Here is a 14,654-nt window from a genome sequence, read left to right as displayed (position 1 = left end):
CCATTTAGCTCCGGACTGGCCAATGCAGACGACTCCAAATAAACACCCATATCAGCCAGGAACAGGTTGAAAAAAAGCAGGGCCCCCAGGCACCCCTGCCTGACTCCCCTCTCAGCCTTGATTAACTCTGAAAGATGCCCCTGATTATCAAGACGTACCCTCTGAAATGTATCCTTATGTAATTCAACCAGCATCACCAGTAATGTTTCTGGCATCCCCCAACCCCTCAATTTACTCCAGAGTAGCTCCCTGTTAACCTGGTCAAAAGCCTTAGATATATCAACCCAGGCACCTCTCCCTTCCTAATGGTGTATTCACTTGCCAGATTTAAAACCCGGCAGTTCAGAGCGGTAGAAAGACCTCATCTGAAGCCTGTTTGGAAGCGAGACAGGATCTGTGTTTTCTCCTCCCAAATTGATAGTTCGTTTAGTGGAGGTTTCATAAATACCTTACTATCTATGTCAAGGAGGGCGATCGGTCAGTAATTTGTTGGATTTAAACGATCGCCCCCCTTGAAAAGGTATAACTAACACGATCTTCCATGAGGGTGGAAACAGTCTCCTCTTAAGGGTCTCTGTAAAGAGCTGATACAATTAGCTGGACCACAGCCTCGAGTCATTCTTGAGAACTTGGTAGGTGAGGGTGTTCGGACCTGCAGCTCTAGATGTTGATGATTTGAGGATAATGTCGCCAATATCCCCCTCGTTGAAGGATAGACACCAAGGAATATTTGGGACTGGGCTATATTGGATCCTGCTGGGGTTCCCAAAAATTCCTGACAGGTATTCCACCCATCTGGATTCTGGTACTAGGTTGCATAATGTACTGTTGGTTTGAGGTTCTAGCTGTCCTATGACCGACCAGAAATTTCTGGAATTCCCTTCATTAGGAAGTTGCAGCATCAATTCCTCATCTTTCTGTAGCCGTAATGCTCTATGATTGCCTGACCAGTGCTTATAGTTTGCCTATACTCTTTTGGCTTCCAATCTGTAAGTTTCTAAGTTCAAATGTATCAACTTTAAGCCTCTGACATTTTCTGAGTTCCTTTTTTTTCTGCGAAGGTTGTCTTGTCGAAGCTATGTACATGTTTTTGTCTGTTCCCTGCCGCTGATTCACTGGGGGCTAAAGTAGACCAAATGAATTTTACAAATTTATCTGGGTGACATTGAGCCTGCCGAACACAGTTGGGGATGTTCTTTAACTGATTATTAAAATTTTCCCCATCTTGTCTATATTTGACAAGCCTAATTGTCCCTTTCTTACCAGAAAGAACCTGCCTATTCACAGCTGATGGTAAAGCTCATAAATCTGAAAATGGCAATTCCAACCGAGAGTGGTCGCTGCCCCTATCACTCTTTATTGTCAGGATAGAGGGACGGGCAAAGAGACCTGGGGAGACAAATATATAGTCCGAAACAGAGGAGGACAAGTCTCTATGCCAGGGAGCAATGGGGCCAATGTCTCCCCCTAACCCTCACCTCCCCCAGCCCCCACGAAAAACCATTCAGCATCTTCAAGTACAGGAAGTCTATCCAAGTCCACCCGTTTTTTGAGATTTTTCTTGCAGCCGGGCTATCTGTCCTGTCCCCCTTAATAACTGCACACATTCAGTGTTTAGGTCCCCTGCAAGAACTATGTTAACACCTCCAGTGTCTAGTTTAATCATTAAAAGTAAGGAGGCCAGTGTTGCCAGGAAGACCAAAAGTCCGGAGCAGGCGGGGTTCCAGTAAATATTAATAATTACCCAAACAGGATCCGGTATTTCACAATTTAGATGTACTCTACATGCCTGAATTCCCATGGCATTTTTAAATATCGGAATAATTGTTTTTACTGCCTGATTTTTGAATGCCATCAGGAGACCACCTGATTGTCTTCTTTTTAGTTTTTGTGATGCTTGTAAACAACAGATTGTATAACCCTCGATCTCTATAGGGTTTACAAGCCACGTTTCCTGAAACAAAACTATATCATTCAAATCAGATAGCATTGCATCCTTTTGGCTTTAAAGTACTAGAGCCCTGCGTGTTCCAATTTACTAGATGCAAACCCTTTCTTCTAAAGCTGCTGGGTTCCTACTCCCAGTTTCTGGAGTACTTGGGACAAGATTTCCTGCAAAAGAGTCAAAGCTTTTTCCTGAATAGTATCTCCACTGGTTTCCCTTCTTCCTACAGTCAACTTTTTCTAGGTCCTCCTCTCCGCAGATTATCCTTTGCAATCCCCTCAATCAAAGAACGAAATTGAGCAGCGTGCATTGGAGGATTAGAGAAGACCTTTAGACCCAACTGCTCCAAATCTCTTGATGTACTCAGGATGACCATCTGTGCCTTCTTTGAGCTAAGGCCCACTTCCACAAAATAAGACTCTTACATGCTAGGAATTCTCACAAATTCTATATCGTTTGACGAAAATAAGAAGAGATTTTTAACTTTTTTAAGGAGGCCGAGGATCACAGATCTACTAAGGGATTTTTATTGTTAGGTGTTTGTTGAGAGCCTTAACCAGACCCTCTGTATGGCTTTTTCCCGCCTGCTCTTGGTTTTACTTAATCTGCATTGATATTCCCGTGCTGTTCCACATGCCCACGATGGAATGGGGATTTCCTTGGCACGGTTCCGGCCCCACAACGGAGATTGTATTTGTAGACACAGCTGACAATACAGATGCTCCTTTTTTTTGTTAGTTTTCAGAAATATGGAAGCTAGCTTTATTTTAGCCCACTGATGGAAATTGTGCATCATTTTATTGGTGGTGCTCTGCTTTGGCATTCATGGCTTCTTCTACAGAAATATTGGTGCCCATTGATGCTCACTGACATGGCGTCCGACTGGCTTGAGGAAAATGATTTGTCTTGCTGTCGCCTGTTCTTTGCTCCAGTTTTTGATAGCCGACTACCACCCACAGGCCGCTCTGAACCTTTTGCTAAATTGTTCTGCAGGTCTGTTTGAAAACCTACACTCACGCTTATGATCTTAATTTGTTCTTGTGGTTCTCTTTGTTGGGTGTTGCGTGATTTATGAAGACATTTCCCTGATTTCTGTGATTTACTACCTGATGGGGAAAGAATTGGCGTCTTTTCTGGATTTATTTTATTTGAGATGTCTATGTTCTGCATCTGAGGGATCATTACATGGGGCAATGTAATATTCATTAAAAAAAATGTGCTCCTGTATTGGTGATCCTTATGCTTGTCTGATTGTTTGGCTTTTTAGGATCTTTCTTTAGATCTTAGGGGGGGCGTTCTCTGTCGCTTTTTACCCACGTGTATCTTTTCCATTTTTCTTCTTCCTTTGTACTATTGACAGCTTGATGATGTCCAGGTTGGCTCAGTTTCCACCATTGTTACTGATGCCTTCAAAAATGTGTAGTGCGGGCACTACCGTATTCATCTCAGCCCCCTCCTCTACTACATTGGCCATTCTCCTAATTCTTCCAGGGTGAATTCATTCAGTGGAGTATCATCAATTATTAGATTTGAATCATTATCCCACTCCCCCACCTCTGCCTGAGGGGGCGGTTTCCCTTTCAGGAACTGTATTAGTTCTTGCAACATCTTCTGGGTGTTCTCTTGTTATGTTTTCTTGAGGTTTAGAGAACCTTGCATTGACGAAATGTCCAGTCCTTGCTTGACCAGTTCTAGTCTCACCTCTTTCATAGTCAGAGTAATAATGGAGTTTATAATGGACCCTAACCCCACCGTTGTGGATTCACATTTGGCAGTTTCATTAGTAAGCTCTAGAAGTATCCCTGCTTGGGACTGTACTTCTATTTTAAGGAGCTCAAAAACTGAGACTAGAGAATTCAGCTCAAAATTCAGGGCCGCCAGGGTCCCTTCTTTGAGGTGTGCATTGTCCATAGTCCGTCCCCCCGCCCCACATTGTCGTAGATGTTTTTCTTTGTTATACCCTCCATTCTGCCTTCTGTAATTGACGTGCAGTCCTGTGGATTAGGCAAATTTCCATCTTCAACAATCAGAATATCAGAGATACTCCTGGCCCTCTGAGTAAACAGATGAACTTCCTTCCCTGCAAATGGGGTTTGTAATGCCTGAGGGAGGGACTAAATGTCAGATTCACCCTCAACATCATTTAGGATTTTATTCATTTTTTTCCCAAAATTATCCTTGATTTTCTTTTGGATCTTTTTTGTCTTGTGTATTCTAAGCCACGTTTCCAGCATTGTGTCAAGACAGAATGCGTTTCCTTCCCTACTTCTCCCTCTCCTGGCGGAGGGAGGCGATCTTGAGCATGCACTTGTGCCTGGGTTGTTACAATGATATTAAATGGTTGGGGGGGGTGTGTTCGGTACAACTTCTGGAATTCCCACCGCCGGCGAGGGCTCCAAATAAGACCCACCCACTCAGGGACCTTTGTGTTGTCTAATAGGGCTGTGCTGCAAAGTTTTATTTTCTTGATCCCGGGTTTAATTGCCCAGGAGCAGGTTACTAAACCTCTAGATTTGTCCTCCCAGTGAGTTTTTAAAGCACAGGACACGAATTCCTTTGCAAATATAAAGGCGGATAGATGAGATTATGGATAGAGTCAAACACTGGAGCTTCTAGTGTACTTGACCCCTAGCAACTACTTGCAGCCAAAGCGTTGCGCCTCAAAAAATAGTTCTGTATTTCAGTCCAGATAATTTGTGTTTCAAGAGCAAGGCGCCAACCCAAAATACATTCTTTAGACGTAGAAATCTACAGTTCTGACAAAGAGCTACATACTCGTATTTTTATAAAACCCAACGGACAGGAATAGCTTACTAATAGCTACCAGCTTCCACCCCAAAAGGGCTATACAGTGTTCCCATCAGACAATTTATGAGATGCCAAAGAAATATCTTGGAGGAGGTAGAATAAGGGAGTCAAATGGAAACATTGAAGTTGGAGTTCCATCGGAGAGGCTATAAAAAAGAACATATCAAACAAGTAGCGGAGAAAGTAGCGAAGATGCCAAGAGAGTCGTTATTGAAACCCAAACAAAGAGGAGGAGAGAAACCGTTGGTGTATGTCACCACGCACTCGCTACAAAGCAGTAAAATTAAAAAAAATCATAAAGAAAAACTTACTACTAAAAATGGATCCCATTATGGAGAGGACCCTACCAGATGTGCCCACGTTTGCCTTTTGCAATATCCAGGCACTCTGCAACGCACCAGTCAGGGCAGAAATGATAGACAGAAAAATGCCAGGAACAAAATACAAAGGCACAGTACCATGCTTAAATTGCCCACATTGTGATAACGTCATGAAGGGGAATGAAATTAGGCACCCATACTCAGGGAAAGCTATTAAATTGAATCACTCTTGTACTTGCGACTTCAGCAACATCGTGTATGCTCTGAAATGTCCATGTGGATTGTTTTGCGTAGGAATAACACGGAAAGTGAAAACAAGATGGACGGAGCACAAATCTAACATAAGGACTAAAAGCCTAAAGTCACCAGTTTCTACCCATTTCATGGAAGCAAGGCAGAACATTGCACAAATGAAATGTGTAATCCTAAAACAAGTGAATGCTCGTAATAGAGGGGGTGACATCAACAAAAAAACCTTTACAAAATGATGTGGTCCAAGATTATTATTTTTTTTGTCTACGATCCGTGTTGATGCTAGTAGAAGTGTTTTCTGTATATTCGTTTTCTTAGATTAATCTAAGGATTTTGATATTTGATATGATGTGTATGATTAAATGTACTTATGTATTTGTTTTATATGATGAAATGTATTTATGTATTTTGTGCTAAATAATGGTATGTAATAAAATTGTTAAGGTTTCTGTGGTAAACCAAAAACAATTTAAAAAAAATGTTTACAAAAAGAGATGGCATGGATCAAAAGACTAGACTACCTCGCACCCAGGGGCCAAGTATCCAACAAACAGAACACCCAGGTATTTTTAAACTTTCATATAACTTTAATCTGTAAGGGCTAGGCAATTGCCAGGCCAAGAGTATGTGAGCTACTATATTGGACAGATTTACATACTATTGAGACACAATTTATGTAGAGGCCTACCATGATGTGTCTTATATGGAGTGCTTCATAAACATAGCATCCTGATGAATTAAGTGCATCTATGTAATTGAACTAATGAGGGCTTGACAACCTCAGGCCAAGAGATTGTTAGCTACCATTTTGGACAGACGGAGACAATATCTACGAGAAGGTCTATTATATTTAACTGTGAGTAATCATGTAGGATGTGGATGTGTGGACTTTGTGTGTACTGTCACTTGCAATTCAGTTTAGTTCATAGCGTAAACTGCCCTGTAACGTATGGCAAGTGTAATGGATATGGGTTTAGGGTTACCACTATTTTCAACTCAAAATTCAAGAAGTACTGGTGATTTTTGAAAACTGCTATGGCAGTGTGACTATAGAATGTATTTCACAAAAAAACAATTGTTTTCTTGGTTGACTCCGAGAACTTGCGAGAGGTGGGGTCACGAGGACGTTGTCGCTGTTAACGACAGGCCGTCCTTAAACACCCCCCCTCTTGCTAAATGTAAAACTGATAAGGGGAACAAACTGGTTCTTACACTTACCTTAGAAGTACTTAATTAAATTATGGTAAAATCATAGGGAGAAATTGGAGGCATTAGTTTGGGATAGTATTCTTAGGAACGACCAGTAAAGTATCATCTAAACATCAGCCTTCATTAAGGTAAAATACCAATATCTTAGAAAGGATTACATCACATCCCATAAGCAAGATGGCTGACACGCGGTGCCGTGGTTGCCAGTGCGCATGCGTGCAGTGCCCATGACAACCAAGTGTTTATCTTCGCGCATTGCAAGATGGGGTGGCTTTCTGCTGTCCAGTTCTTCACGCTGCTGATACTGCGCACCGACCCTCAGTGAGGTAAGAAGAGAGATAGAAAAGTATTAGGAGGAGTAAGGGTTAGATTCCTTACGATCGCTTATCTCTTTTACACAGGGGACCACTTTATTACAGCACCAGCACTGCATGCGAGCTCAGAGCTTTAAAAATGCTGCGATTGGCACACGCTGATGCAAAAATGGGGGCTTGAATTTAAGGCCTGGGGATATACTTTGCTGAATCTCTAGTGACACTCCATCGAGGTATAAGACTTCGGGTGGGTCAACACGGGAGTGGGTTTTAATGTCAACGAATTAGCAGGATTGTAAACTTATTAATTCATTGTATGTCTCAGACACTGATGAGACTCCTTTCATGTCTCCTAGGGTGAGACAAATATCTGGATTTACCATACTTACCGAAGCCGGTGATTGGAGTGCCCAGGTAAAACTTGAAGCATATAGATACATCATAGGCTTCATTAAATGCCTCACTTATGGAACAAGATCACAGACTATATTCTAAAAAAGTATGTTATTGTTTTACATGGATTACTCAATAGTGTGAGGAATGAAGAAAGTTGGTTACAGAAGCACCAGAGCTACAAGTCATAGTTTCATTGAAGTTTGAACCAAGAAGATTAGTTAAGGTGGTATTTCTCTAATTAACCTAGATTGGTGAACATCACATTACCAATACTAAAACATATGTTATTATTAATTTCAGAAATGCAGAAGAACGTGAACTAGTGTATCAGTGATAACTTCATGTTGAACAAGCCCTGATGATGGATGATATATCCGAAACGTGCTGGCTAAATGGTGAATGATTGAACTCTGATCAAAACCACATATGGTTTTACCACTGTATCCAGGGAAATTAATCTCGTTTCATAAAAACGAAAATTGTATTAGCATTGTATTGTGAGAATGCATTGCTTTGAAAATAATATTACTGTAATTTTGAATGGTGCCATTGAAAGTTATGTTTAAAAATGTTTGAATTAGAGTACAAATTCTTTTAAGCCTATTGGAGATTAGTGGTATTGTTACTTTGATCAGTGCAATGGACAACATCTCCTGGGTGTGACTACACCGAATGACACATATGTATTTTAAATAACCCAAGTAAATTAGGATGTCAGCCGACCCCATCACAGTGCATAGGGGTTGCCTATTGGCAACAACAGGTTGTCTGGGTTTTTTTCTATCTTGGTCTCCCAAACGCCAGAAGACGGTACCCATTGTGCACCAGAAGTTATAGAATTTCATTCCTAAATGCATGAACTTTACTAAATTCAATAGACATATTCATCACTATCGAAAATAGCGCACTTGAGTGCCCCTCCAAGTATTATTACATTACTTTTTCTTCTGGTCCCTGTATGACTCAGAAGGGACCAGTCGCAGTTGCAGATGGAGACCTTAGCAAGGGAGGGGGGAGGCAGAGGAGAAAAGTAAGGTCCTGAGAAGTTTCCGGAACTTATGAAAATCCGGCTCAAGTCTGATGGGAAGAGGGAGGCATTTCCGGAGGGAGGGGCCAGCCGAGGCAGGGGGGGGGGGGGGTCTACCACCAACTCTCTGCTTGAAGAAACGTTTTACTTGCAGAGAGTTGGAGCCAGAGGACCGAAGCGTGAGGACCGAAGCGTTCTGGCTAGGTGTTTTTTAGGGATGGAAAGCTGGATGTAGACAGGGTGCAGGCCCCAGACAGCCTTGTGGATGATGGAGAGGGATTTGAATTTGGTCCTTGCAGTCACCGGGAGTAGTGTAGAGACTTTAGGGCTGGATTTGGTCCCGGGGCTTGAGGACAAGGATAAGTCTTGCAGCCCTATTCTGGATTAGTTGGAGGGGGCAAAGGGAGGAAAGGGGAAAGTTGAGGAAGAGGCTGTTGCAGTAGTCAAGCTTAGAGAGAACCAGAGAGTACCTTTACAGTTCAATCTTAATTTGTTGTTAGAGATAATAATTCTTGTATTGTATATAGAGCCAGAATTATTAGCAATCCACTTACAGGGAATTTGTTAACTGATACTTTTTACTGTCACTATTGCCCACAATGCAAGGCATACATTTGTTTTCATAAATTGATTAGTAAATTTTGCTAATGAAAATGGGATTGATAACCTTTTTTGTTTGGCAATTTTTTACTAATCACAAGACATAAAATGGGAAAAGCACAATGTTTGTGTACTGCTGAAGTAATAGCAAGATGCATGTCTGTGAAATATAAAGGGTAGCTGCATGAATGGACATAAATCCATATGGCAAAAAGACTTTGAAAATAGTTTTCAGTGCAAGGCTCTGTGCAGCTGGGTGCAGTTTGTGTTGCACAGGGAAGTGTCCATATATTGTATGTTTGACCCATCATTTGCGGTGTAAAGAGATGTTCAGAAGTTTAATAAATCAAAAAGTTCATAATGTTAAAGGAAAGGCATAGCCTGAGTACATAGTATGGTGTTGCAGCAGGCTGGGTAACTGTCAAATTTACGCATAAATCATGTCTGTTCTCAACGGTTTTCAATATAGTGTTCAATACCACATTCACTTTTAGCACTCGCAGCCGCCATCTGGGGTGCGGATACTTTTCTTTTTTAAGGGAACCAAGCTTTGCTCAATTCTTGCTTTCCTTAAAAGGGAACTAAACATATGACAGTGATTGCAAATAACTGTTTTCAGGACCTGCTGTTGGGCCAGGAGGTGTGTATTAGGCAGGGGGTGTCAAGGTGTGGCACTACAGTGGAGACTTGGCCTGGGGCACCGTCTCCAAGTACAGGGTCAAGGCTGAGCAGAAGCGCAGCTGGTCGGTATGTAATGAGGGTGGCTACTTGCAGATTCCTCTTGCGCTTCCGGCCTCTGGATTGTCTAGCTCTTCGGCAAGTGCTAATATATAATGCAATCATAATCATAGAGCAAAGCAAGCTATGAAGGCCAACTAACGGTGTATTGTATGGCAGCACATCTACATATGTACAGATGGATGGAACCAGTGACCACTACTTTTCATAAGCATTTAGTTAGCTTTGTGTATTCATTAAATAAGAGGAGAGAAAGTAATAGACTAAGAAGAGTGAATGACATAGTAGTCAGAGCATATGGCCAACTATGTAAAATATTGTTGATTGCAGCCATCTCACTTTCAGAGTAGCTAGTATAAACCAACAGGGTGAAAAGATAGGATGACAAGGATTTGGGGCTCAGCTCATGGGTTGAGCACCCATTGCACAGATACATGCAACCAGCAGGTCACAAAACTAGGTTTGCCTTCAAACATTTTCAAAAGTATTCACTCGTCATTCTGATGCACCATCCCCGACAAAATGAAATATAGTTGTCACTATGAGATTTAGATACACTAAGCTAAACTTTACTGAAAAGCGTGGAAATAATGCAGTGTTTTACACTAGCACTACTGTAATTCTGCATTATACAACAACCTATTTTTGGAATGGCAGCACTGCCTTTCAAATAAATAACATTAACACCTACTTGTCTTTGCCAAACAGAATATAGTTGCTTAATAAAAGTGTCATCCCAGTTACTTCTCCTTTGCAATTATTTGGAAAAGAAAGAACCTTTCTTGGCTAACACTGCCACACAGGTTTGTGGCACTTTAAGAGTGAAGGAGATGATTGCTGCTGAACTCTCTCCATTAGCCCCTTTGAACGTGCTGTGAAACTGAGAAAAGAGGATGGAGAGCCCTGAGGGCAAGAGAGAAATGCAGGCAGAGCTGTGCTTTCCCTGAACAGGGCAATTTACAAAGCTAGGTTTGCTAAGCAAGTGCCAGTTTGATTAGCAAACCTACAGAATTGCATAGCAATTTGCTATGCGAGACTGCTTATATTATGTCTTGCAATGTGGTACTCTATTTGTCGACCTCGGGTAAGGGTGTGTGGTTGGGTAATGGCAGAGTCGACACAACTGGGGTATTGAACCCATGATAGTCGTGTTCCCAAGCAGAGCATGTTGCGTATGTGATATCCTCCTTGTTTTAAGTGTATCGAAGGACCTTTGTGTACCTTTGTCAGGCAAGACTATTTCAGTGTTGAAAGAAGCACTGATAACATTAAATAATCAGGCTATCTTTAATTTGGCATTCGCATATCTCATTTAGCCAGGTATACATCTTCATATTCATATCTTTGCAGAAGACTACCCTTTTGGGCCTTGCGCTTCATTAAAACCTTCAACATGTAGTGGACTTCTTATTTACGAGTGGCTGCTGGATATTATTAATTAATGTTTATAGGATGTTAAGCCAAACCCTACCAGGGATAAATAGACATTGAACTAGAGCCTGTGGCATTTTCATAATAGATATTAAACTAAATATGATAAAGGAATTAACATGATTTGCATTAGCCCAAAGATATAGCACAATATGAAATGCATTTGTGAGTTCTGACGGCCCTAGATATACTTTGTTCTAGTGTTTTGTTTCTCCACTTTCTACAGCATTGTATGTTAGCTGCAAAGTTATGGTAAACAGTGATGCATGGGATTAGTAGCATTTGTGCACATTTGCGATAGGCAGCATGAAGATTGTGTTGCTACATAACAAGTTAAAAAAAAACTTTTTTAAAGATCACTATATTTGAATTACATTTTCCTTTTCTTATCACAACATATTATTGGTTTGAATGGATAATGACAAGTTCTGCTACTTTATTTGATCAGCAAAACACATAAAAACAAGCTTTTTATAATAGTGTTTTTACTCTTGATGTGCTAAATTAGTTTCTTAAACTGTTTTTGAGGAAAACCAATGAGTGTGTGTTTGCGCTGTTTGATAAAATGTTTCTTTTGTTTAATTATGTATCTACTTTTCTTTCAGCCCCACGTGGTATGTGGAGAGCAGCTTGTTCATAGTCCATATATGCAGTGCTTAGCGTCTCTGGCTGTAGGACTTCACTTAGACAAACTATTATGCAATCCACCAGTGCCACCGCATCACCAGCTATGTGCCCCTGACCCTGCTACTTGGAATCCTACTGAGTGGGCTTGGCTGGAGTGTTTCTCAACTACAATAAAAACTGCTGAAGCACTGGCAAAGGGAGCACAGTTTCCAGAATCATTTGCTGTTCCTGATCTGGAGCCTGTACCAGAGGATGAGCTCACACTTCTGATGGTATGTGTGATAACTAGGCAAAGCTTCCTTAAAGATCATTGATGTATTATTTTTCCTGCTGGTAATTAATTAATCTTTTATAACACACTCAATACCAGTCTTTAAGGCCAGGACAAGAATTCAGTCCTGTGTTTCTATGTGTTGTTTTGCTTCCAAGACAAACGCATTGTCCCTGAGCTATACTCCTGATCCTGATAGATGTGTATTAGCATTACTGAAAGAAGAAGCAGGACTACATATTTATGACTCTTCCGCTATTGTATACTATGAACCACACATACTGACAACTAATGTTTCTTGTGGTTATTTGCAGCTCATCTTGACAATACTCTAAATGATACATTTGTATTTTTTGTTTAAACAGTTTAAAGAGTTTATACATTTCCAAGCCTGTCTGGGTTTCGGTAAACCCTCCTCTTTGTCAGGCTTTAGGTCCAGTAGACTGATTGTCCGAGGAAGCTGCTGAAACCCCTATTCCCCCACGAATGCTTCCCTCTCAACTGATTGAATACATTTAAGCTGACAGCACCCTCAAGCTGACAGCACCCTCAAAGGAAAAGGGGAATTGGGACAAAACCCCGGGTCTGTCTTGAACTGCTCAGGCCGTCTTTAAACCTAAGAAAGGGAGAGTAGAATAACAATATCTGATCACTAACCTTAAACTCAGGAAGTCTCCTTCTTACTTAATAAATTAAATTAACCATAGACACCATACCTGATCCTCCTCTACAAGAAGAGTTATTACTTGCTGGATTCTTCTGGCAGAAGTAAGCTGCAAGGACTGACAAATGTTCCTTGAATGCAGTCTAAAACTTTGCCAGTGGCAATTTTGAGTTTTGCAGATCCTCAGATTTGGTCTTTTGAACTTTATTTATCTTTTATGCAAGCATGCAGCATGACATCCTGAGTTTGTCTGCATAGAAATGTTTGTGAAATGTTGCCAAATGTTAGTTTAATTATCCTTTGCAAAATTCACAAGCTTGAATTTCTGTAACGCGCATGCACGAGCTTATATCACTAAAGTTGAAGAAAACGCAGAGAAAATGAGAATTTACTCAAACCGCACAAAGAAATTTGTGTCTCAGACTCAAGTTCAGATTAGTAAATAGTTCAGCGCACACGCGCAAGGTGAATAGTGTTAAATAAACAAACGGTTTATTCAGCTGCATCGCGCTGGACTGAAGAAACTCTCACACCGAGTAAAATCCAATTTTACAGTGTCACTTGCGTAGACAGTGCGAAATGTTCAGCACGCCGCGCCCATAAACATGAGGACTAACTTAGTTCTCATTAATATTATTACTTGACACAAAACGCCTGTAACGCAGCATGAGTTTGAACGCCCATAACGTACGGAATAAATGTACGTGGATATCCCTTGAAACAAGTTCACAGGTTGCTTAGCAACAGAGGGACTTCATAAGAGATCAACAGTAAAGGAAGGAAAACGCTTTCCTGGCTCGTGCACAGAGTGTATTGAAACATTAAAAATGAAATAACAGTTTAATTTGACTTTCACAGTCTTCCTGACCAAATTAGCTAAACAGACCCTCTACTGCGTACCTTCTTCCTTTTAAAGAGGAAATAGGTAAATAGAAATTGGAACTACACAAGATAATTAAACTTCTCAAAGGAAACTACAAAGGTTACAAATCACTTAACTTGCTTCTCTCTTTAGGAGATGATTTCCGGAATGTTCTTCTGACTCTCTCCTGTTCCAAATAATTTACATAGACTTAAGGCCCGGTTAAAGTCACAAAATTACCAGAGCTTCTAACATATGTCCTTCCTGCTGGGCTGCTAACAATGAAAGGCAGATGAGAATGCTCAGTATGTGCCTTTCTTACACTCCAGACCAATCAGAGAGCTTATTTGGAATCTCCATCTTGGCTTGGGAAGCTCTCCACAGTCTGTACAACAAGGTTAAGGCCCAAACCATTTAACATACAAAGCACATATACCCACAACCACCATAATGAAACCTGACCAGTCTTTGACGGTTATGATCCTTTTGTTTTCCTTTCGACTGCCCATTGTAGAAACCACAAACCCAATATATAGATGAATAACTCTTCTCCACATGGATTCACATGCTCATGAATATTCCCCGTCGTCAGGCTGGGAATCCTCAGTAAAAAAATAAGTTTCATTTTAGCTTGACAACTGCATTTCTCCTCTAAACCAATCACTGTCCTGTGAGTCATACAGGCCCTGTCTGACAGTCCTCTCCCTAAGCTCCACCCCTAGAGGCCATCTTCAGATTTTTACTGCTCGCTTCAGTCTTGGGAGTCCTCTTAGTGCTCTCCAGCCAATTTTTCATATTTCCAGTTTTCTGCAAATTTTAGTAAAGCTTTTCGACCCATTTCTGACTAATCACGTGACCGGAGGTTGACTACCAGCAGCGGGGACCCACTATCGGCAAAGATCGCACTACATCGCAGATCTTTCATCAAGTTTTGAGAAGGCCCATGCTTGGGCCTACTTCGCGCCTTTCCACCATGACCGGGGAAATGATGATGTCTCTTCAAGCTCTTCGTGAAATGTGGATTGAGCAACGTGTACGTCGAAGATCAACAGCATAAAGGTCTGTATTGCCTGCATACGGACCATGATGAGGAGGGATGTGAGGTCTGCCGTGTATTTTTGAAAAAGACAAAGGAGGATTGCTACAGCAGGTTGGCAGCGTAGCTCAAATCGGGCAACACTTGTGTATAG

At 41.2% G+C, this 14,654-nt stretch overlaps 1 protein-coding gene across 10 annotated transcripts in view; it reads left to right on the top strand.

Moving 5' to 3' along the window:
- Positions 1-14,654, top strand: part of HERC1 (HECT and RLD domain containing E3 ubiquitin protein ligase family member 1) — a 3,379,312-nt gene that overhangs the window by 2,789,514 nt on the left and 575,144 nt on the right. For all 10 annotated transcript variants that reach the window (XM_069624399.1, XM_069624403.1, XM_069624396.1 and 7 more), the window contains exon 61: positions 11,646-11,939. In XM_069624399.1, coding sequence (XP_069480500.1) covers positions 11,646-11,939 — 294 coding nt within the window. The remainder of the gene's footprint in view (positions 1-11,645; positions 11,940-14,654) is intronic.

This window comes from Ambystoma mexicanum, chromosome 11 (assembly GCF_040938575.1).
Source record: "Ambystoma mexicanum isolate Mex_15411 chromosome 11, UKY_AmexF1_1, whole genome shotgun sequence".
In the NCBI taxonomy this organism is placed as follows: Eukaryota; Metazoa; Chordata; class Amphibia; order Caudata; family Ambystomatidae; genus Ambystoma; species Ambystoma mexicanum.
The sequence above is the reverse complement of the archived record's forward strand: the minus strand, read 5'-3'. Positions and strand labels throughout refer to the sequence as shown.